The sequence below is a fragment of the Panulirus ornatus genome, chromosome 48, assembly GCF_036320965.1.
Source record: "Panulirus ornatus isolate Po-2019 chromosome 48, ASM3632096v1, whole genome shotgun sequence".
NCBI lineage: Eukaryota > Metazoa > Arthropoda > Malacostraca > Decapoda > Palinuridae > Panulirus > Panulirus ornatus.
The window spans coordinates 17,182,256-17,204,927 of NC_092271.1; the positions used below are offsets into that span (position 1 = coordinate 17,182,256).

General features: G+C 37.0%; 1 protein-coding gene across 2 annotated transcripts in view; it reads left to right on the forward strand.

The window, feature by feature from the left end:
- The window catches only part of stck (LIM zinc finger domain containing stck), a 38,278-nt gene extending 20,026 nt beyond the window's left edge, over positions 1-18,252 (forward strand). For both annotated transcript variants that reach the window (XM_071690689.1, XM_071690688.1), the window contains 5 exons: positions 1,022-1,214; positions 4,125-4,266; positions 6,852-7,110; positions 9,682-9,788; positions 12,762-18,252. In XM_071690689.1, coding sequence (XP_071546790.1) covers positions 1,022-1,214; positions 4,125-4,266; positions 6,852-7,110; positions 9,682-9,788; positions 12,762-12,860 — 800 coding nt within the window. In that variant the 3' untranslated portion in view covers positions 12,861-18,252. The remainder of the gene's footprint in view (positions 1-1,021; positions 1,215-4,124; positions 4,267-6,851; positions 7,111-9,681; positions 9,789-12,761) is intronic.
- Positions 18,253-22,672: the final 4,420 nt, after the last annotated feature.

A 22,672-nucleotide genomic window follows, 5' to 3' on the forward strand; every position in this document is an offset into this window, starting at 1 on the left:
CTTTTTTTTTGTTAAGGAATTCTTTTTTCAGGTGATGTAAGGTGTGCTGAGAATGTTGTTTGACCAGATGTTAATATCAGGTCATGTGATATAGTATGGGTTCATTTTTCAGCTTCTAAGTTTTGCTGATTTGATGAAAGCATTTACACTTTCTGATTCATATACCATATATCCTTGAGGAGAAGGAACAGAGAAAATTACCCATGCATTTCTTGCTTATCATAAAAGGCAACTAAGAGGTGCAGGGATGGGGGATGGAAATGTAACTCCCCTTATTACTGATTATTACTTTCTTAAAGGAGTATGGGAAGGAGAAAAGCAATGTTTTACCTTCAAAGGTCAGTTATTTATTTTTATTGCTACCGAGCTTATGTAGGGAGTGACAATCAAGTGTGAAAAAAGATAAGGAGGTTGAGATTTATGTATAATCTCTTGTAGATGGTCTGCATTGCTGAATTGCATCCCCAACCCACTGACTTTTAAGTGTCTTTTGCTTTTCAGGCTGAATTTATGTCATTCTTACTTCTGCAGTAAGGTTATGCAGTGGTGCTGGCTTTTGCTTCAAAGCGTTGATTTCTATCTATATATCTATTTATACCTCTGACTCCTGTTCCAAATGGAACTCTCTCAAGGGGGTGGCCACGGCAATAAAGTCTCCATAACTAGTGAACTCCAGTGTCACTTCTTAGTCTTTTATTACCTGACTCCTAACAGGCCACTGGCAGAGGGGAACTCTAGCACAGTGTTTGCAGAGGCTCTGACCTAATGTTCCTTCTGACTACTACTACTTCATTATTTCATGCTATTTGAATTCCTAGACCAGTCATTTAAGGATTGATAAACATATATTCTAGTGTTTTTTTATGTTCCTTTGGTATTGTATTGTCAAAGCATGCTTAGACGAGGCAAGCTTGGTACCAGGCCCTCTTGGCTCAGGCTCTATCATAAAACAGAAATATACATCTTGAATTTTGATTTATTATTTGTGTGTAATCTTACTTAATATTTATTAATTTCTCAGATGAATTCATCATTGGCAGAGTGATCAAGGCCATGAATTCCAATTGGCATCCAAAATGCTTCACATGTGAACTTTGTTGTAAGGAACTAGCTGACTTAGGATTCATTCGCAATGCTGGACGGGCACTCTGCCATGAGTGCAATGCTCGAGTGAAAGCAGAATCACTTGGGAAGTACATGTGTCAGAAGTGTCAGTATGTATCATTATGTTTTCCTTTGAATGTTAGTAGATATAAGATAGTCTTGAGTATGAACATATTCACCGTAAGTGAAATGTTCAAAGACCTTGTTTAAATCACTTACTTTTAGTTCACTGAGTGGCTTCTTGATGTAGATATCAGGCTTCATAATATATTTTATTTTCCATCTGCACATTAGGGAAGCCCATAAGAATCTTTCTTCTGCATCATTTTTGTTCCTCTCTACCTTGTCATTTTACCTTTAACCATCCTGATCACAGGATGATTATAGCAGTATTATGTTAGGGGCAAGGAAAGCCTGCAAGGAAGGTGTCCTCACAGAAGTCAAGCTTGTGAAAGAGTTAATTTTAACATGTGCTTCTTCTTTTGGGCTCCCTCATTGCTCAGGAAGCCAGCTTTGTCCATTGGGTGGGACCACAGTTCAAAAAGTGCAGTGATGTGTGTATTTCTGTGTGGGGTGAGTACAGGACACTTATAAGAGTAAGTATTCAGTGTCTTTGCTATGGAAGTTTCATCTTTTGCTTGTAGTTTCTTGTGACAAGTTGAATTAGTACAAATTGTGCAAAGGCAAAGGGGATAAAAGTGAGTGCTCAAATTACAGAGGCATAAGTTTGTTGAGTATTCCTGGGAAATTTTATGGGAGGGTATTGATTGAGAGGGTGAAGGCATGTACAGAGCATCAGATTGGGGAACAGCAGTGTGGTTTCAGAAGTGGTAGAGGATGTGTGGATCAGGTGTTTGCTTTGAAGAATGTTTGTGAGAAATACTTAGAAAAGCAAATGGATTTGTATGTAGCATTTATGGATCTGGAGAAGGCATATGATAGAGTTGATAGAGATGCTCTGTGGAAGGTATTAAGAATATATGGCATGGGAAGCAAGTTGTTAGAGGCAGTGAAAAGTTTTTATCGAGGATGTAAGGCATTTGTACGTGTAGGAAGAAAGGAAAGTGATTGGTTCTCAGTGAATGTAGGTTTGTGGCAGGGGTGTGTGATGTCTCCATGGCTGTTTGATTTGTTTATGGATGGGTTTGTTAGGGAGATGAATACAAGAGTTTTGGAAAGAGGGGCAAGTATGCAGTCTGTTGTGGATGAGAGAGCCTGGGAAGTGAGCCAGTTGTTGTTCGCTGATGATACAGTGCTGGTGGCTGATTCGTGTGAGAAACTGCAGAAGCTAGTGACTGAGTTTGGTAAAGTATGTGAAAGAAGAAAGCTGAGAGTAAATGTGAATAGGAGCTAGGTTAGTAGGTACATTAGGGTTGAGGGACAAGTCAATTGGGAGGTAAGTTTGAATGGAGAAAAACTGGAGGAAGTAAAGTGTTTTAGATATCTGGGAGTGGATTTGGCAGCGGATGGAACCATGGAAGTGGAAGTGAATCACAGGGTGGGGGAGGGGGCGAAAGTTCTGGATGTGTTGAAGAATGTGTGGAAGTCGAGAACATTATCTCGGAAAACAAAAGTATGTTTGAAGGAATAGTGGTTCCAACAATGTTATAGGGTTGCGAGGTGCGGGCTATAGATAGAGTTGTGCAGAGGAGGTTGGATGTGCTGGAAATGAGATGTTTGAGGACAATGTGTGGTGTGAGGTGGTTTGATCGAGTAAGTAATAATAGGGTAAGAGAGTTGTGTGGTATAAAAAGAGTGTGGTTGAGAGAGCAGAAGAGGATGTTTTGAAATGGTTTGGTCACATGGAGAGAGTGAGTGAGGAAAGATTGACCAAGAGGATATATGTGTCAGAGGTGGAGGGAACGAGGAGAAGTGGGAGACCAAATTGGAGGTGGAAAGTTGGAGTGAAAAAGATTTTGAGTGATTGGGGCCTGAACATGCAGGAGGGAGAAAGGCGTGCAAGGAATATAGTGAATTGGAATGATGTGGTATACTGGGGTCAACGTGCTGTCAATGGATTGAACTAGGGCATGTGAAGCATCTGGGGTAAACCATGGAAAGTTTTGTGGGGCCTGGATGTGGAAAGGGAGCTGTGGTTTCGGTGCATTATTACATGGCAGCTAGAGACTGAGTGTGAACGAATGGGGCCTTTGTTGTCTTCTCCTAGCACTACCTCACACACATGGGGGGGGGGTATTTCATGTGTGGCAGGGTGGTGATGGGAATGAATAAAGGCAGACAGTATGAATTATGTACATGTGTATATATGTACATGTCTGTGTGCGTATGTATATATGTATACGTTGAGATTTATAGTTATGTATATTTGCGTGTGTATACGTGTATGTATATACATGTGTATTTGGGTGGGTTGGGCCATTCTTTCGTCTGTTTCCTTGCACTACCTTGCTAACACGGGAGACAGCGACAAAGCAAAATAAAATAAGATATGGAATAGTATTGAAGAAGTGGATGTTGTCCAGAATACATATAAGAAGTGTAACTCTTACATGCCTCTGGAGTATAGTTTCAGATGAGAGAATGTTTGTTGGTGTTGAGTTTAAGATTTGGATGGAAGGCTATTGGTTTAATGCTTGTTGTAAATAATTTTGGTGCGTCTAGGTTTTGTCCACATTTTGTTTATTGGAAAGGAGGCGTATGTAAGTATAGGTTGCTGAAGTGCAAAGCATGGATAAGCTTTTCATTTTTCCTTTGGAGCTGGTGGTTAGTGTTTAGCGGCTTGGTTGGGAGGGCTATAATGCTGTTGCAATGTATGGGATGAGTAAGTTATTGAAGTAATATGTTCCTGTTAGTATTTTTGTCTCATTGTGTTGGTGTTGAATGTGTATAGATGCTGGTCATCCACTGATTATTCTGAGTGCTCTATATGAGGTTTGCAACTATCTTATGTTTGCCTTTAGCTGTGTGGATGACTAGGCATGTGAGGCATAGTTTAGGGTGGAGCAGATGAACTTTATGTAGAAGATGCTGAGGGATTTTTCTTTTTCAATCTTAAACAGTGCAACAATTGATGGTGAGCCATTGCGCTGGCGTGGAGACACCTTCCATCCATACCACTTCAACTGTGCTTCTTGTGGCAGTGAGTTGACTGCTGATGCTAGGGAGGTTAAGAGTCGACCTGGGTATACAGCTAATGAAATGGTAAGTCTTGTATGATTATGAAAAAATTAAAAGTGGATAAGTTTGAAGTTAAGTCTATAAGTCTATCCCTGGGGATAGGGGAGAAAGAAAGGAAGGAACAGAGAAGGGGGCCGGGTGAGGATTTTCCCTTAGAGGCCCAGTCCTCTGTTCTTAACTCTACCGTGCTGAGGCAGGAAATGGCAAATAGTATGAAAGAAAAGAAAGAAGTTTGAAGTTGCTTCTGATTGAAGGAAAGGTATATTTAGTATTGTTTCATTTGTTAAATATGATTAAGAATACTTTTTCATGAATGCATTATTAAGGGAGAAGAATACCTGAAGTTTAAAGATGTTCCCTTATATTGAAGAAAAATGGAGAAATTTGACAGAAGCATGAATGACATAGCTGTATATTGCATTTATTTTGAAAATTCTGGTGTAATGCAAAGATCTAAATCATCCTTCAATATGTTAAGTAAAAGAGATATAAACCCTTAAATGTTGCAGAGGTAATAGCTGTTCAGATAATTTGCCAAAAAAAAAGCTGCATGTTGATGTTACTCTTACATGAAAAATGCATTTATCAGCTGTTCACACAAGAAGCAAGGTGCAAAAATGGTAAGGATTACTTTGACATTCATGTATGAATAAAGGAAGGTCATAGATGGAAGTACACAAAAGGGGAGGCAGTAAATGAGAAAAGTGATGGTACATCTTTTAATGATGATTTGATTTTAAGGATATGTACAAATGTAGGCTGCAATATAAATATACGTAAATATTAAACATGTGACATTGAAGGCAATCCTGTATATGTATACCCCAACTTGTGATGGGAACACCTTTCACAAGTCGAATTATTATAAGCTAAACAAATTAAATCAAACTTGTAAAAGGGAGGAGTATTTTCCTGTTAAATTTTGCTGGATCAGACTTTGAAAGCAATCCTGTATATGTATACCCCAACTTGTGATGGGAACACCTTTCACAAGTCGAATTATTATAAGCTAAACAAATTAAATCAGGCTTGTAAAAGGGAGGAGTATTTTCCTGTCAAACTTTGCTGTATCAGACTCTTTCCTATGCAACATTTATGAAGCATCGTAGGTTAAGATACAATACATCACTCTCTCTCCCCATTTATTTTGATGATATTAAAGAAAACTTACTGGAAAATGTGATAATCAGAGCTTGAGGTATTGACAGAATGGAAATGGGTAGGATAAGGGATGGACAGGGAAGGTACATAGCTTGTCCATGTCACCCCTTGAACTGTGATTCAATAGTTGTTGCCATATCACAGGGAATGTGGATGATATTTAATGGAAACTTACCAGAAACTATGGTGACAAGGAGTTGAGGTACTGGTAGAGTGGAATGGGGATGGATTAATGATTAGGAATAGGCTTTTTTTTACACTATTGTATCATGTATCAATGGAGTGCCAGACAAAAAATTTCTTACCACCAGACCTCCTGAGCACTTATAATTTCATTTCAAGAATGATGACCATACATCCTGTACACCTTTGAGCATCATTTAACATTTCTGAAAGCCATATTGAAATGAATACACTCTGGAGACAATAGATAATGGGGTAGCAGGTATATCAGTGTACACAATCTACAGCATATGTCAGGTAATTTATTGCTTACTAATGGACCTCTGGCAGGTGGGATATGACTATTTACCAGTTGAGGATATATGAATCAAATTGTGCTTTGCCTCAGCTTTATAAGTGCAAAAATACTTTAGAAAATCCTGGAATGTGTATTAAAGAAAATTTTATTTTATGCACTGAAAATTTAAAGGAAGAGTATTTTATCTTTTTTTTTTTATCTATCTCATGTAGGTAGTATTTTTGTTGCAAGTCAAATATGTATGTGAATTCTTTAGTGTACAAAAGGTCTCAAATTGAAACATCTTAAGTTGAGTTGTAGGCATATCCTTTATAATGGAATTCTTTCTATGGGCAACCAAAGTTAGTAAATGGAGTATCTGGTAAATAGGAGCATTTAGAGGAAATGAGGGGTTTCCCAGACATGAGATAACCATAGGAGATGAGTTGTAGAGTTAAGGAAAACAGTAGTTTGGAAAGAAATGGCAAGTAGAAATGGATTTTGGATGAATTCATACAGAAAACTGATAACACAAAGGTGTATTTCAAGAAATAATCCCCTTACTGTGAGAGAGACCATAAGGAAGAGGATTTCTAGCTGCTTTACGTTAATAAAGTTCTTCTGTCAAAAGAATTGACTTAGGCCAATGATCAACATAAGGTATGCTGTATTTGAGTGCTTAGATACTGTTATATAGAACTGATGGTGCATATGTGTAGCTTTTTATTATCATATACCTGTAAAGGTATTGATTGGTGTTCCCAGATTACACCTGCTTGAAGATACACTGCAAGTGAAAAGTCATCTTTGTCGAGGCTGTATTGCTGGAAGCACAGTCTCATTAGAGAACTTATTCTGATGTGGTACACATTTTCCAGGTACTGGAAGTAGTCCAGCCTTAGGCTGCAGGAGCCTTTGGAAAGTGGTCCTGGGTAAAACCATGACTCTCTTTTTTGAAAAAAATTAACCGATTTTTTTCTTTTTTCAGAATGAGCTATACTGTCTTCGTTGCCATGACAAAATGGGTATTCCAATTTGCGGAGCATGTCGTCGTCCCATTGAAGAGCGAGTAGTAACAGCTCTTGGCAAACACTGGCATGTGGAGCACTTTGTTTGTGCCAAGTGTGAGAAACCATTCATGGGTAATCGCCATTATGAACGGAAAGGCCTTGCATATTGTGAGACTCACTATCATGAGTTATTTGGAAACCTGTGCTTTGTTTGCAATGCAGTTATTTATGGTGATGGTAAGTTTGTATTTTGCAATTCTTTTTCATGATTTTTAGTGTCTTATCTTTTGTGTGATATCTTCATTTTCAAGATGTTCTCTTTTCAAAGTTGATTATACACTATTTAGGAAGTTGAAAATCTGTTGCTCTGTAGTGTTGAAGTAGTGTCCAGAACTTTCTTCAAGGTTAGGACTTATCTTTTCCTTGATTACTCCGTATGCTTATCCTCTGTTTTTTGTTTTTAGCCTTCATGCTTTTTCTCGTCCATTTTTTCATACAAAAACTGTTCTTATGAGGAAGTTTTTTAATGACAGGATTCTGTAGCTAAAAGAGGGAGCATGATTTACAGTCAGTAAAACACTTTTTCGTCTAAGAGTCAGTTGTCTGTTCCTCACAATTATTTACTATGTTGGGAAATGGCAAACAGGTATAGAATAGATAAAGATATAAATTTTCTCCCTTTAACCCATTTACATACAGATGTAGCTTAAATGACTCTATAAGTCTTTGAATATAGCATTAATTCTTAAGACAGTTCCCTTAAAGGTGTCAATTTACACCTTAAAGTGTATTAATTGAATTTTTTTCAAACCTGATATAACCATAAAGCTTATATATGTCTGTCATTGAAATTATAACATCTCTATGTATATGTGGAGTGAAAAAGATTTTGAGTGCTCTGAGCCGTAACATGCAGGATGGTGTAAGGCATTTACAGGATCGGGTGAGTTTGAGCATTCTGATATACAGGGGGTTATTTACTCTCATTTGACTGAACCAGGCCATATGAATTGGTCAGGGGAAATTACATAAAGGTATGTGGGGTCTGGTTGTAGATAGATGGCTGTGGTTTTGATTCAGTAATTGATGAATAGAGAAATGAATTTATATCATCTTTTTTTGATGCTACTCGCTAACACAGGAAATGACAAACAAGTGTGAAAGAAAGATATATACACCCCCTCCCTGACATACGTCCAAGTTCCATTCTGACTGACTGATTGGATCTCAAAATGGATACAAGTCGGACGTATGTCAGCATGGCATGTTGAATTCATATACCTGTACAGCATTCTTGTATCATACTCTCTATCATGATTATCTCATTTTTTTTATTAACCAGCTCAGATTAAGGTCTCTGAATGTGTGTAGATGTTACAAGAAAAAAGGAGACATAGGTAGTATGTTTGAGGAAAGAAACCTGGATGTTTTGGCTCTGAGCAAAACAATGCTCAAGGATAAAGTGGTAGAATGGTTTAGAAATGTCTTGGTAGTGAAGTCAGGAGTTGGTATCAAATTGGAGGTCGAAGGCTGGAGTTAAAGATTTTGAGTGATCTGAGCCTGAGTATGCAGGAGGGTGAAAGGGTGAATTGAAATGATATGGTGTACTAGGGTCGATGTGCCATCAGTAGATTGAACCAAGGCATGTGAAATGTATGGGGTATATCATGGAAAGGTTTCTGGGGCCTGGATGTGGATAGGGAGCTGTGGTTTTAGGGCATTACATATGACAGCTAGAGAATTGATGTGAGTGAATGTGGCCTTTCTCACTGTGTTTCCTGGCACTACCTCACTGTCGCAGATGGTGGCAATGCTGTTTCCTGTAGGGTGAGGTGGCACTGGGAATGTATAAAGGTGAGCTTATATGAATATGTACATGTGTATATATGTGTATGTATATTATTTGTTTATTTATTGTACTTAATCACTGGAAACAGTGGTCTAGTATAATATATGAAATAGATAGATGAAGGGATAATCGCACTTCAGTTAGGGTATAGATACTTTAGTTTACTGAAACTTTACAAAGCACTACAACATGTTTCACAGAAGAAATTCACCTCATTAGGTGTGAACAATTTGCAGATATTTAACCCCTAACATGGGCACACAAACCTGTACACCCTCTTACTGCCATGCCAGAGTAGAAACTTATGTTCTAGCTGGTAAAAGGAAAGTAGAGAGTACCTTGTGATGAAGTGAGATTATGAGGGGATGGTTGCCCTGGGTAGTGAGATGTGTATTCAGTAACTCTTTTTATGCTGTCTTGCCTTTATAGCTCTTTTTTAATGATTTGGTTTATGATAGGATGTGCTTTAAAGCTACCTGCGGATAGGTTAAAGTTATTACTGTGTATTAGCAATTAAGACAGATTCAGTGACATTACTAGTAAGGTAGAATAGTCTGATGAGAGGCACAGTGTGACTGGGTTGTAAGGATCTACAGGGTGATCATTTTCTTGTCAATGCTTAGTAATAGCAATGAATATTGGGATTCTAATAGATAATACCTTTGGATATGAAACTTCCAGTTACCTTTGTCAGTTTTTGCTGTTTTCTCTGTTTGAAGGATGAATTATATTATATTTTCACCAACATTTTGGTTATTGTCTACTTTTCATCTTTTTTATGATTTTAGATTATTAAAGACATGATGACCACTGCCATAATCTCATCATACTCTTATTTAGGTAGATTACAATATGCAACAGTGCTTCTCATCCAAAATGTAGAAATACTAATTCATATTTGTTGGTTTTATTGTTCTGTGTTTAGCAAAACACATTGATTATGTCTTGTTTATCCACAGTGGTAATAGCCCTCAACAAAGCTTGGTGTCATCATCACTTTGCCTGTGCTGTATGTGACATTAAAATGACACAGAAAACCAAATTCTTTGAGTTTGACCAAAAGCCAGTAAGTAATGGTTAATTCATTGTTTATGCTTTTTTTTATCTGTAGTTGGTAATCATTTGTGTTTGAAGCAGTATTCCTGAAAATATTTAGCTTTTTCAAATCTTTATTACTGACTGTATATACCTTTAGACAGATGAACTCATTTATTGGTAATTATAAAGTTTTTGTTCATATGTCTGTATCCCATGTTGCCTTTTTCATATTCCAAACTGAGCAGCTAATGTGGATTTTTCCCAGACATATTAGGTATTAAGTATATCCACGCTTTCTAGTGCTTTTGGCTCTCATCATCCACTGGTAGGGACCATACATCATAAAATGTAGTGATGTGTTTGCATCTATGTGCATGTAGATAATGCAAAGCATTTTATTAGTAAATGCTCTTTGTCTTCGTTGTTGTAGTCGCATTGTCAACTTAACGGGTCTTGGGATATGTTGAAATGCCAATAGCATTGTAGGGATGGGATATGTCGAAAATGGAGAAATGAAGATGTGACTCATATGTATCCGAGGACTGTGGTTTCAGATGGGTGTATGTCTGGTAGGATGGAGCTTAAGACCGAGATGGAAGGGGCATTTGTTTAGTGCTGTACTTGTTGGGCCTAGGGTGATCTGTGGGTAAAGATTGCTGAAATGTAAGGCAGAAATATACTTTTTATTTCCATTTTGGAGTCAGTAGTTAGTTATGGAGTTGTTTGGGTGGCAGGAGTATGTAGAGTAGCAGCACTAGATATCTACAAAGCATTTGACATTGTGCCTAACACATCCTCATACAAAAAATATCGGATGCCACCCTCCACAACAAGAACTAAAAGTGGATGGCCAGTTTCCTAGCTGGCTGCCTTGCTCGAGTCACTCACAATAGCTTCACATCTGAAACAAACTTTACCGTAGAATATCTGAGGGAAGACTCTTTCTCCAGCTTTCTTCAGTCTCTTCCTCCTTTACCTCTCATTACCTCAAGCAAACCTCAGCTTGAAGGACTCTCATATGCAGACAATCTCACAATCATGTTGTAGCAGCTTGACACCTCAGGACCAATATCATACATGCAGTACTTCATTCGATAGTTGGAATGATGACTTAACAAGAAATCTTTAATCTCTCCTTTAACCTCTGACAGACTCAAGTCTAGCTACAATGAATGGACAGTCACTACCACTGAACAAGCCATCAACCATTGTAGTCATCATGGGTTACAAAAACATGATATTTACTCTCCACATCAATCACACTAACACAAAGGGGTACTCAAAAGTAAATGCCTGCAGAATGCAAATTGGCACCAGATTTAAACAAGAAAAAGAATCACTCAGCATCCTTTACAAACAAATCATCTGCTATACTTTAAGATATGCCCCACCTGCCAGGTCTTTCTCCCATTCAAAAGCAAATTTAGCATGAGGTAGTGTGTACAGAGATATCACTGGCTGTGTACCAACCACAAATATGAAATACCCTTGCAATGAAGCAACGGTGCTCCCATTACAGCACTCTCTCAACATGTTTGGCTTTCAGTAAAGTGCAACAACAATAGGCCTCTCCAACCCAGACACTCTCAGTCAGTGACTTCTCATTCTGCATATTCCTCAGTGCTCTCAAGACCTTCACTCCCTTACCCTTTGTATGACTTACCTCCACTTTTATTGCTTCATTTGCTGCAGTGTCATCTCTAAGACATTTAAAACACCCCATTACTTTCAAGTTTCATCCATTCAAACATACACCCCTAACTAACCTGTCTCTTTACACTGTTAAACCTCATAACCTGGCATTTATTCACACTCACTCTCCTATCACAAGCACTCCAAATGCAGACATAACTTCAGCAGTTTCTCACTCAAATCTACCACCAGTACCTTGTCATCAACAGACACCAGACATCAACTAATTCACTTCGTAGGCTCCCTCACCTCCTATAAACTGCATACTTTGCCCTGTCTCCAAAGCCTTTGCATTTGCCTTCCTCACCACCCCATCCATAGATAGATTAAACAGCATTGGTGATATCGCACGCTCCTTCCACAAACAAACCTTCACTTTGAACTTTCTTTTCTCCTCTCCACCTACTATTACACATGCCTTACTTTATAGAAAAAACTCTTTACTACCCTCCCGCATCATATATTCATAGTACCTTCCACAAAGCATCCCTATCAGTGCTGTCATATGCTTTCTCTAGATCTGTAAATGCCACATACAAATTCTTCTGTTTTTATGAGAATTCATCACACATTTTTCAAAGCAAATACCGGATCCACATGTCCTCTACCACCCCTGAAACCTCATTGCTCCAACCCAATCCAGTGCTCTGTTCATGCTACCACACTGTCAGTCATCAACTTTCCAGGCACACTTTGCAAACTTATACCTCTGTAATTCATACATTCACCTTTTTCCCTCTTATCTTTATCTTTTGGCATGCTACATGCATTCTGCCAACCTCAGGCACCTCAGCATGATCCATACTCACATTGAAAATCCTTACTAACCAGTCTCCAGCACAGTTGTCCCCTTCCATAAAAGATTCAACTGCAGTGCTTTCCATTCCAGCCACCTTGCCATATATATTTGTTTCCCCATTTACTTTTCTTTGATTATTTCTTATATCCTTACTTTTACTTTACATTTTTATGCAGGTATTTAGGTAACCATCATTCTTGGTCACTGTTTATTTTATTGTTGTACATTCATACATGCATTGGTGATGCCAACTTTGACTAATAGCTTTACCAACATTCAGGTATCTGCTTCTGGTCTGAGTATTGGATTTAGGCCTTCAGGTCAAAAAATTCATATTGAGAAGCAAAACTGTTTGAACAAGAAGCAATATCTTATGCTTTTCCTTAAATGTAGTGGATGGATTTTCCTTAAAGACTACTCATTTTATTCAAACCAAAGATTTTGCATATTAGGTCAACATTTTTAAAGACTTCTTTGCCATATTAATGGCAACTTTCTTCTCTTTTTCAGATATGTAAGAAATGCTATGAGAAGTTCCCTCAGGAGTTAAAGAAACGTCTCAAAAAACTACATGAGATCCAGGCTCGTGGTGGCAAGCCAATTCCATAAATCATGCACTGATTATAGGCAATGTCAGAGGAAATGTATCAAAGCTCTATTCTTTTCAAAAAAGGAGGTGTAAGTTGTCTTTACTCTTGATGTACTGTAGACTTTATGATTTAAGGACATCATTACTTGAGACTGTCAAACCTTATTGAATCTATTTCTTGGAGTGATTAATATCATTTTGTAAGGTATTTTACAATAATAACCATATGAAAATGAAATAGTTTCATTCGTTATTGAATTCAGATATTTTCATTTTTTGGTTGGAAGCATTTATCCACACATATGTATAGCAAAACTGTTTTTGTCGGGATACAAAATTATGTGTTCTGGTTCAAGGAATCTCTGATGTATGCTTCGAATTCTTACTGGAACCTAAGGTCTTAGGATTAGCTAGTAAGCTTTTACTGTCTGTCTATATTTTACACACTAACTGTTATACAACAGGGGAACTGATAGTTGATCACCACACTTGCTCCACATTTCTGCTGAATCCTACATTAAGACTCTCATCTCTTGTAAACACCAACTTTCACTCATTTCATCCTTCCTTTCTACTTTCAGTTCTTTTGTATCTTCCTTACATCTGAAATTTATCTTTTAGTTATTCATACATCATTAATTATCTAATCATGTCTATATACCCTCAGTACCCTATACTGTACCTTATAAGTCACAATTTTCAACATAGTGTCATCCTCCAATTTCTTCATTCCTCACCCTCTCAACTCAACAAAATTCACATCTACCCCACACAAAATTCTGCTTGAACTCATCCATCCAACTGTTGCAGACATTAACTTGCATAATGTGGCTTGTGTTATTTCTATATTACAAACCATGCCATATCAAATAGTTCTTGTTATTCCTTACTTCTTAGAATTTTACCAGTTTGCTTACATTCTGAGATTATCCCAAATATCTTGGTTTCAACTGACTGCAAATCGTATTATTTTTAATCTCATGAAACAAGTAGTTCACATTTTAACGTTTATCAGGACCTTTTTTTTTTTGCTGAAATTGAATCTTTAAGATTGAAAAAATTGAATAGAATGTGCTGTTTTTTCTTACAAAAACATGAGCATTTTTGATTACTCCCTTGAAGAATAATTAAGTCTCCCAAACTATTGTATAAGCAGTCTCAAAAATCTTTTTGTCTAGAAATGAACAGTTGTATGGGTAACCAGAAAATTATTCCAAGAGTTTTTAAAACTATTTTTTTTTCATTCAAGTAGTCCTGAACCTGCTATTGTTGAGCAAGCTTTTGGTTAAAAGTTGTTTATTTCAGATTTACTGAATAATCAAAAGCTAATATCTGATTTGACTCACACATGATGACTGCTTTTGAGGATTATCATCATTACATTATGATCTCTACTTCTTTGTGTGTCATTACAACTCATAGTTTGTTTTGGGTCACTTGGTACTTTAGAAGAATTCCATTACTTGGAAAGATGAAGCAGACATTCAAGGTAACACCCTGATAGGATAGGTAGTTTCAGACTTGATTCGCTGAAGTGTCAATGCTTGAAATGTATTAAGAAATATAAGGTTCACACTTCCATATTTTTCCATGAGCTAATATGTTAGTAATACAGTATAAATAAGCAACCTAAAATTTTTTTTGGTTACAGCCTAAACCTTCATTTATCCACAAAAATGATGAAGGCTTCATTAAAGAGTAATTGGTGCTTCAGTGAACAGAATGAGGTGTCTATTTTTCAAGTACCCTGAATATTCAGAAAATATTGTTTTTCTTTGGAGATGACTGACATTAAGAAAGATAATATTAAGAAAAATAGTAAGCACAAGATGCTTTAATTTGCTTTTGCATAAAATGTTAGTGGGTATACATTTGTTTTCCAAATGATCATCAGCTGTGTGGAAAAAGGCCTAAAAATTTTTGCTGGAGGTCTTTTAGTCACAAAACTCCTACAGTAATACAGGAGAAATAGAGTGGAATATTTTGCAGTTATAACTTATACCAACAAATAATGGATTAAGTTCATCTAAAGTACCAGTACCTCTGTGTTATTACAGCCTCTTCTATATACTAATAATGTGTTTTTCACATACGACCCTGTTAATGCTGAAACATTTTGTGTATCAGTATCATGTTCATTGTTGATGACCAAAGATTTTAATAGGTAGCCTTATTTTTGTGGTACTCAGAGAATGTTGTATCACCCCTCTCTCATTCAAATCTTTATGAGTTTAAATCTCTTATGTATAAATTGCTTCATTTGGTTATTGTAGGATAAATTGTCACTTCTTGGAAGGTAAAGTTGTTTACTATGGATGAATTTATATTTTTACGCAAGGTTTTGTGGTCTGCAGACTCAGTTTATTATGCCATTTATAATTTTTCCAATTCAGAACATGATCTTAGACATCTGTTTTGATTATGTTAGTTTTACTAATTGAAGGAAAGTTGTCCACTAGTTTTTTGGAACGAGTTAACATGAGTCATACAGAGTTCCACAGATTTCTGTTTCTTTTTTATCCAAATGCTTTGGCACTAGTAGGTACATTAGCTATGCATGGGATAGGTGTGGAGGGCTAAGACTATGCAAAGTGATTGTGAAGAAATTAGAGTCTGGGTTAATCCTCATTTTCATTAAGGCTTCACTTCCTGCTGCATCCAGGGGTGACTTTTTTTTCATTTTACACCAAGGAGACATCTAGTTCTTTTGTTATTTGATTTTATGAGCATCTTATACTCCATCATTGAAGTATGATTGCTCATAGTATACTAAAAAATTGTTTTATTGTACTAAAGATTTCATTAATTCTGTACCATATGTTATACCACAGACTCTGAACTGAATTTTTGTCTTGTTCATTCAGTATGACATCCTACTTTTAAATTCCTATGAACCAGAGCTATAGCAATAGTTCCTTTGATCTCTTATGCTATATGTATGCAGGTGGCCCACAAATACCACACATTGCCTGAACAGTGATATACATTAATTTTCTTCAAATAAAGATATTTGTTTGTATGCACTTGCTGTTATTACTGCCACACTTTTCTCTTCTTGGAATGTATTAGATGCAGCCTCTTTGCTTACACATTTCCTCAAATTATGTATTAAGTGATCAAACCCTTCCTCACTAACAGTGTTTCTAATGTCCTGTATATTCTAAGTGGAGTTGTCAAGTGAGACTAACATTTTTATTTGTGCTTAGGGATTAATTGTTCCATCCCTGAGTGCTGTTATATGTTATGTTTAGGTAATGATCTTAGTTTTTTGAGTGTGATAAATCTTCACTGCCATGTGTGGAAGAATAACCAGTACTGTTTGAAAGCAGTGAATATTTAGTTGAATTATGGTGCCAAAAGTAGGGTAATACAATTATTTTGATATTTCCTTTTCTCAGTGTTAACTGCCAAATAGGCTTTTATCAAAAAGTATATGTTTTTTAAGAACTAAAATTTTTGGAATTTTTGTTAGTTTGTATATGTAAGAGGAGCAGCCTGTCATCTTTTGAATGTCATTACTTCTACATAGTATATCCTGTCTAGAGGGGAGCTCCCATGAATATGGTGAATTTAAATGGATGGCCAATAACTTCTTGCTGATGAGCTTTGATTCTCCCATATTACTACATATTTGATATATGTTTTAAATTTTGCAGATTGTTAACTGTTTTACATAGAGACAGAGACTGAAAATCCTACATTGATTTGCTGTTATAGCACGAGAGGAATTGCATTTATGCGAGGATGGCTAGAATTTACAGTCAAAGAATCTTGATGAAATGTTTAAAGTCCATGCTCCAAATTTTGTGTCATGAGATTTATAAAAACATTTTGTGATATGTGATGATTTGCAGCTTGGTTGTTGGCTGCACATGGCAACAGTCCATCATTTGATATCTGTAGGACTTGCACTACTACAGTGACAAGTCATTAAAGCGTTGTTGCTGAATACTTGGGTGCTAATCTTGTGTTGAATAGATTGTAATGATACAGTGAGACTTCATTGGTATGTAATATAATTTACATTTGAAATGTTGCATTCTAAACTTTGCTTGCTATGTTTGATTTCTAGCATTAGATTAGGAGATTTGTGTGATTGTTGTGGATGATTTAGAGAGAGGATATCATTGATCAGTATTGCAAGGCCATAAAATTTGACCTCTCCTGACATCTAGGTAATGTAGTACCTTAGCTAACAGAATACAAATATCTGAATGTAATGTAGATGAATTTTTTTTTATAGTGAAATCGTAACTAATTATGTTGTGAATATGCCTTGGATAGATATATAGATTGTACGAAGGAGGATTTTCTGATGTTCACTTCAGTTTGTGCCCTTTCAAGGGAATGGTATGGGAACGGTGTTAATGGATTACTCTTCTTCGACACTGTTGTATTTCCTAAAATCCCATCTCATGTGAAATTGTCATGTCCTCCTTTGTTATGTAAGAATTTTTTAGAATTTATAATTGAAATTCTAACGTTTGTATCTTCATATTTAGTGCCTTTATGATGCCTTAACAACATTTAATATATATATTAACACTTGATATTGTGCTGTAACTGATGTATTTTCATTAAAAAAAATGCTGACAGTTGCTTGAAATGGTACTATTTCTTCCACAAATATAAAAATGAGAAAACATCACACCCAAGTATGTATGTTGCATTATACATCAGCAAAGTTACTATTTTTTGTAGTTTGAAGAATAGATACAAGACATTGTTAATTAGATGCTACTGGATGTATTAACTATTTTCAGTTTGATTATCTGATTACTTTAAGTATTGAGTACAGGATAATGTTTATTACTTGTGTGAACTTGATTTACAGAAGCAACATGAAGGACATTCCTAATTAGATTTTTCATTAGTTTTTTTTTTTTTTTTACTTTTTATCAGAAATGTGTTTGCAATTTGAATTACCTTTACAATTCATCATAACTTCATCATGTCTCAGTCATCATGTCCGCACCATGTTTATTTTTTCTTGCATGTGTGGTGATAAAGTAATTTGATCCTTTAGTTCTGAAATGTTTAATGTGGCTCGAAGTAAGCACATGTTAAATGCCTGTTTCCACAAGGCAGCAGGGTTGCTAATGCAGAATGTCCTCCATGCAGCCACTGCACATGTCTACACAATTTTCTTTTTTGACAAATATTCATCGTAATTATTGCGATCTCAACTTGTACAGCATTAGTGTACCATCTAGTTGATTACAAATTATGAGTTAATTCATGTGAAAAGTAGTGGATGTAGATAAATGCATGTATGTGTGAAGCAAAATTTGATGTTTAGGGATATACGAGGCTGTACAATTACATCTTTGCCTCTGTATGTAGAATTTCTTTTTAAACATAGTAGTTGCTTTGTAAGCTTTTACACTTAGTGCAATAAACTGAAAAAATTCACTTTTATTGTTTTGTTTTTCCTTCATCTTTATGATTATCTTTGTGCTGTGGTATTATCAAAATTAATGCAGATGGATTGATTGTATCCCCACACAGTGAGAGGTGCTATAGATTTTTTCTTAGGATTTCCTGAGAGCTTTCTATTGGTCCTTTGCCTTTTTTTTTTTTTCTCTCCATTGTGGCATTTGATATATCATGGTTGATGGCTAGAGATTTCAAACAGCATGATTATTGATTTCCAAAACTTGCCCAGCTGTCTGTTGTCTATTTGAATTTTGTGCATTTTATTTTCCAAATGGTTGCTGAAAGCTTCAGTGCACATTATTTTGAGTTCTTGTGCATCCATTGTTATGCATGTTCATGGGTTCATTCTATATTTTCTACTTCCTCTTTCAGCCAGTTGGGATTCAGTGGGATTTGTCTACTGTGGCTCTTGTTTAATTTTGACTTCAATACACAATGGCTCTAATAACATGCTTTTTGTCTTTGATGTGGGTGTATATGTGAAAGGGCAATAATCTGCAGCCCCCTTTTGGTGTATTTGTTTTTTTATGTACTCTTTTTAGCCGGTGGGAATTGTCCAAGAGTTCTTATTTTCTCTTGCTTAGATATCCCCTTTCTTTTAAGCATGTTTCTAGCTTTTTCTTGGTGCACATATTGGTTGCGTGGAAACTTGAGATGGCATTTTGAAGCTGATGTTCTGTGCCTCAGACAGGATTACCAGGTTAAATGATTTGATTCTACGGAGGTAGTTTCTTCATCTGGGAATACTGGTTAAGGTCCTGGATTCGCCATGTTCAAGAAAAGAGCATGGAGAGCAATCATGAATTTCACAAATAACTTGGGTATCTGAATGATGGGTGGTCTTGCTTGATATTTTTTTAGTCAAGAACCTCAACACAAATTTTATTTCTTTTCTAGATATGTCTTTTCCAAGTCCTTTCATCTCTTGCTTGATTGCTTCCTTCCCTTTGGAGTATCTTATGGATAATTTACTGTGATTATCATTACAGTAAAGACATTTATGATTACTTTTGTTAGAGCAGTCTTGGAAAGTACTCCATTTTAAGCACATTCAGAGCACACTGTAATGTTGGAAGCTGGACAATATGTGATGTGAGATCAATTGTATAAGGAATGACACTGTAAAGAAAGGTGCAGTAGTAAGTGGAATGTGGTTTAGAAAGCTAACTAGGTGCTGAAGTGATTAATACATTTGGAGAGGATAGGTGAAGAAATTTTGAGGAAGAGGATATATGTTTCCGAATTGTCAAGAACAAGGGAAAGAGGAAGACAGAGAAGGAAATGGAAGGATGAAGTGAAAGACTAATAATTATCCAGACCTGAACATGGAGGAGGGCAAGAATAGAGAGAACTGAAGTGTTGGGGTATACCCCACCACAGAACAAAGGCATATGGTCAGAGGAAAAGAGGGAAGGTCTGTTTCGTCCCCTTTCCATGCTAAATTGCATTTCATCAACTTAACTAACCAAGCCAAGAAAAAGCACTTACCACACGGACACAAAGAAGTATAACAAATCCAGATTTGGAACAACACCATTACTAACCTAATGAATGAAGACAAACAGAAAATTATCACTCCTTCCTTAACACAATTAACCATAAAACCCATAGCAGCCAACTGTGATAAACAATAAGAAAATCCATGCCTCCCACACAACCCCAGTCCCATACATGAAGCAATTCTAACCAAATCCAATAAAATCCACACACAAATCGATTTTGATACAACAGCTAACCCACCCACCACTTCTACTGATGCTTGAAACGAAATTAAGACCTTAAAGAACTTCCCTGCTACAATCCCTGACAACATTCCAAACTTCCAAATAAAACACTTTGTCCCTATTGCAGTCTAAGCACTAACAAATATATTCAACTACTGGTTACAAAGTATAATCCCAAACATCTGAAAGCTTGCCAGCATTGTGTCCATCAAGAAATCCCCCAAACCATACAACTTCTTCTTCGTACGCCCTCCATATATTACTGCTGTCTTCAGTGTCCAAACTTCTTGAAATACTAATCCAAAACAGCGTCAATCAAATTCGTCTCTCACCTAAAGATGTATGGCCATAGATCCAATCATGCCATTACCACAATATCCACAAACCTCACAAAGAACATTCTGGATGACTTTAATCAACTTTAACCCACCTTTCGCACAGTCTTAGTGGAAAAAAGTATCAAGAAAGCATTTGACACTATTTCCCAACATTACCTCACTCAATAGATACTTAAAACCATCCTCCATAGCCCTCTGGCAGTTCCATTTTATTTGTCGTTGATGGGGCGACGTGTTCCTCTGATTCTGTCAAGTGGTGACCTTTCCTATTGGCTACTCTCTTTCTTTTCTTCATAAACGATCTTTTATCAACTTCTAACCTCATTCATCGTTTACGCCGACGATTCCACTATACACACTTCAGCTCAGTCTCTCTTCTCTCCTCATTCTAATACTTTTTCTCGTACCGAACCATTATTTTAATTCGAACCTGGACAACTTCTGAGAATAAACAAGCAGTTAGCAGATTAGATTGAATACTGCTAAAACACAGTTTATCCCAATGTCTCTATCTAGATGTTATCGTGTCCCCGTTTTCAGTTTCAGAGGATCACAAAAATATAACCTTGTAACAACATATGTTGAGCATAACCATATCCTCATTCCATCCTTGGAACCTTGCATAATCAGCATGGCAGATTCTGCTTCTAAATGCTGAAGATACTATGCAAGTGCTGTAACTACTTTTCTTGTGATCTGCTGTTTCATAATTACAAGGGATTTAGTGGCTCTTAGTACGGAGTATTGGGTACGGATAAAGGGGTGAAGGTTTTTCCCCTTTTCCAACTCCCCTTCTTTTGAAGGGTGGGATAAACCAAAAAAATTGTCCCTTAAATTTTTGGGTAACATTCTTTTAAACCCTTTTTCTCTTTTCTGTAATTTTGTTCCCTTTCTCCCTGTTCTAAATGGTGTTATTTTTGGGGTAACCCTGCAAGGGGGGCGGGTTATCCCTTTCCCTTCGGGTTTTGGAAATCCAAAAGGAAAGGGGAAGGCGCCCCCCGTTTTTGTTTGGGGAAACCCTTTGGGGAAAAGTTTTTTAAATTTTTGTCCCCTTTTTTCCTTTACTTTGAATAGGGAACCTGTTTTTTCCCCCCCCCCAACAACCACACAAAACACACACACACACACACACACACACACACAACACACACACATACAAATCTAAGGCTCGTAACCTTACCCTGTAATGCAGCTCTCTTATTTCTGGTACCATATGTTCCCTGGAACCTCTCTATTAGTTCTATGTGCCTTTATAACTGTAGCGACTGAGCTTGAGGGGCATGTATCATTTTTGGCCTAATGTAGAAAATGAACATCACTTTGGACATTTCCTTACATACAGATTTGAACGTTACTCTGAAATCTTCCAGCAGGCAATCTGCCTCCTATGATATTCTCCTAAGGTGGGACTCTAGCGACAAGTTAGAAAAGATGTTTACTCCCAAGTTCCTCCCACGCGCAGATTCCTACAGCCTACACTCTCCTAGATAATATTCATATTGACGCCTTTTTTTTTTTTCACTGTACCCCATCCTTGCATCTACTTAACTTAAATTTGACCAGCCATGTATCAGACTAACTTTTGAGAGTGTCTAGATCCCGTTGCAAGCCAATGCATTCACCCTCGCTTTTAACCTCCCTTCTCCCTTATGACTAAGGCATCATCCGCAAGCATATTCAAGCAGGAGTTCAATCCTTCCGACACTTCATCCACATCGATCAAGAACACTAAGGATCCCAAGATATACACCTTCGGCACGCCACTTGTGACCTCAGTCCATTTCAAGAAGATGACCCTAACAAATGCACTGTTTTCCCCTTCCATTCGGATAATCTCTTATCCACAGGGATAGTCTTTCCCTTATTCCTGCCTGAAGATGAAATATCTTGACCTGTATCCTCTGTGGTGCGGCAGCAATTAACTTCTGGCCATCCAAATACAGACAATCCACCCAGCTTTCTCTCGCGTCTAAAACCAAGGGTTATCCTATGTGTTTAACAAGAGAAGCTCTTCAATAACCTAGAAAGACAAGAGTCCCTGATGACTGGTACCACAAAAGCTTTAACGAAGAACAGTTTATGGAATATTTCTTTTTTACTTTTTCCAATACTTGCAAGGACAGGAGTGTGTGTGTATGTGTGTGTGTGTGTGTGTGTGTTTTGTGTGTGTGTGTGGGGTGTGTGGTGTGTGTGTGGGTGTGTGTGTTGGGGTTTTGTTGTTTGTTTTTGTTTGTGTTGTGGTGTGTTTTGTTGTTGTGGGGGGTTGGTTTTGGTTTGTGTGGGGGGGTGTTGTGGTGGTTTGGGTTGGTGTTGGTGTTTTGGGGGGGTGGTGGG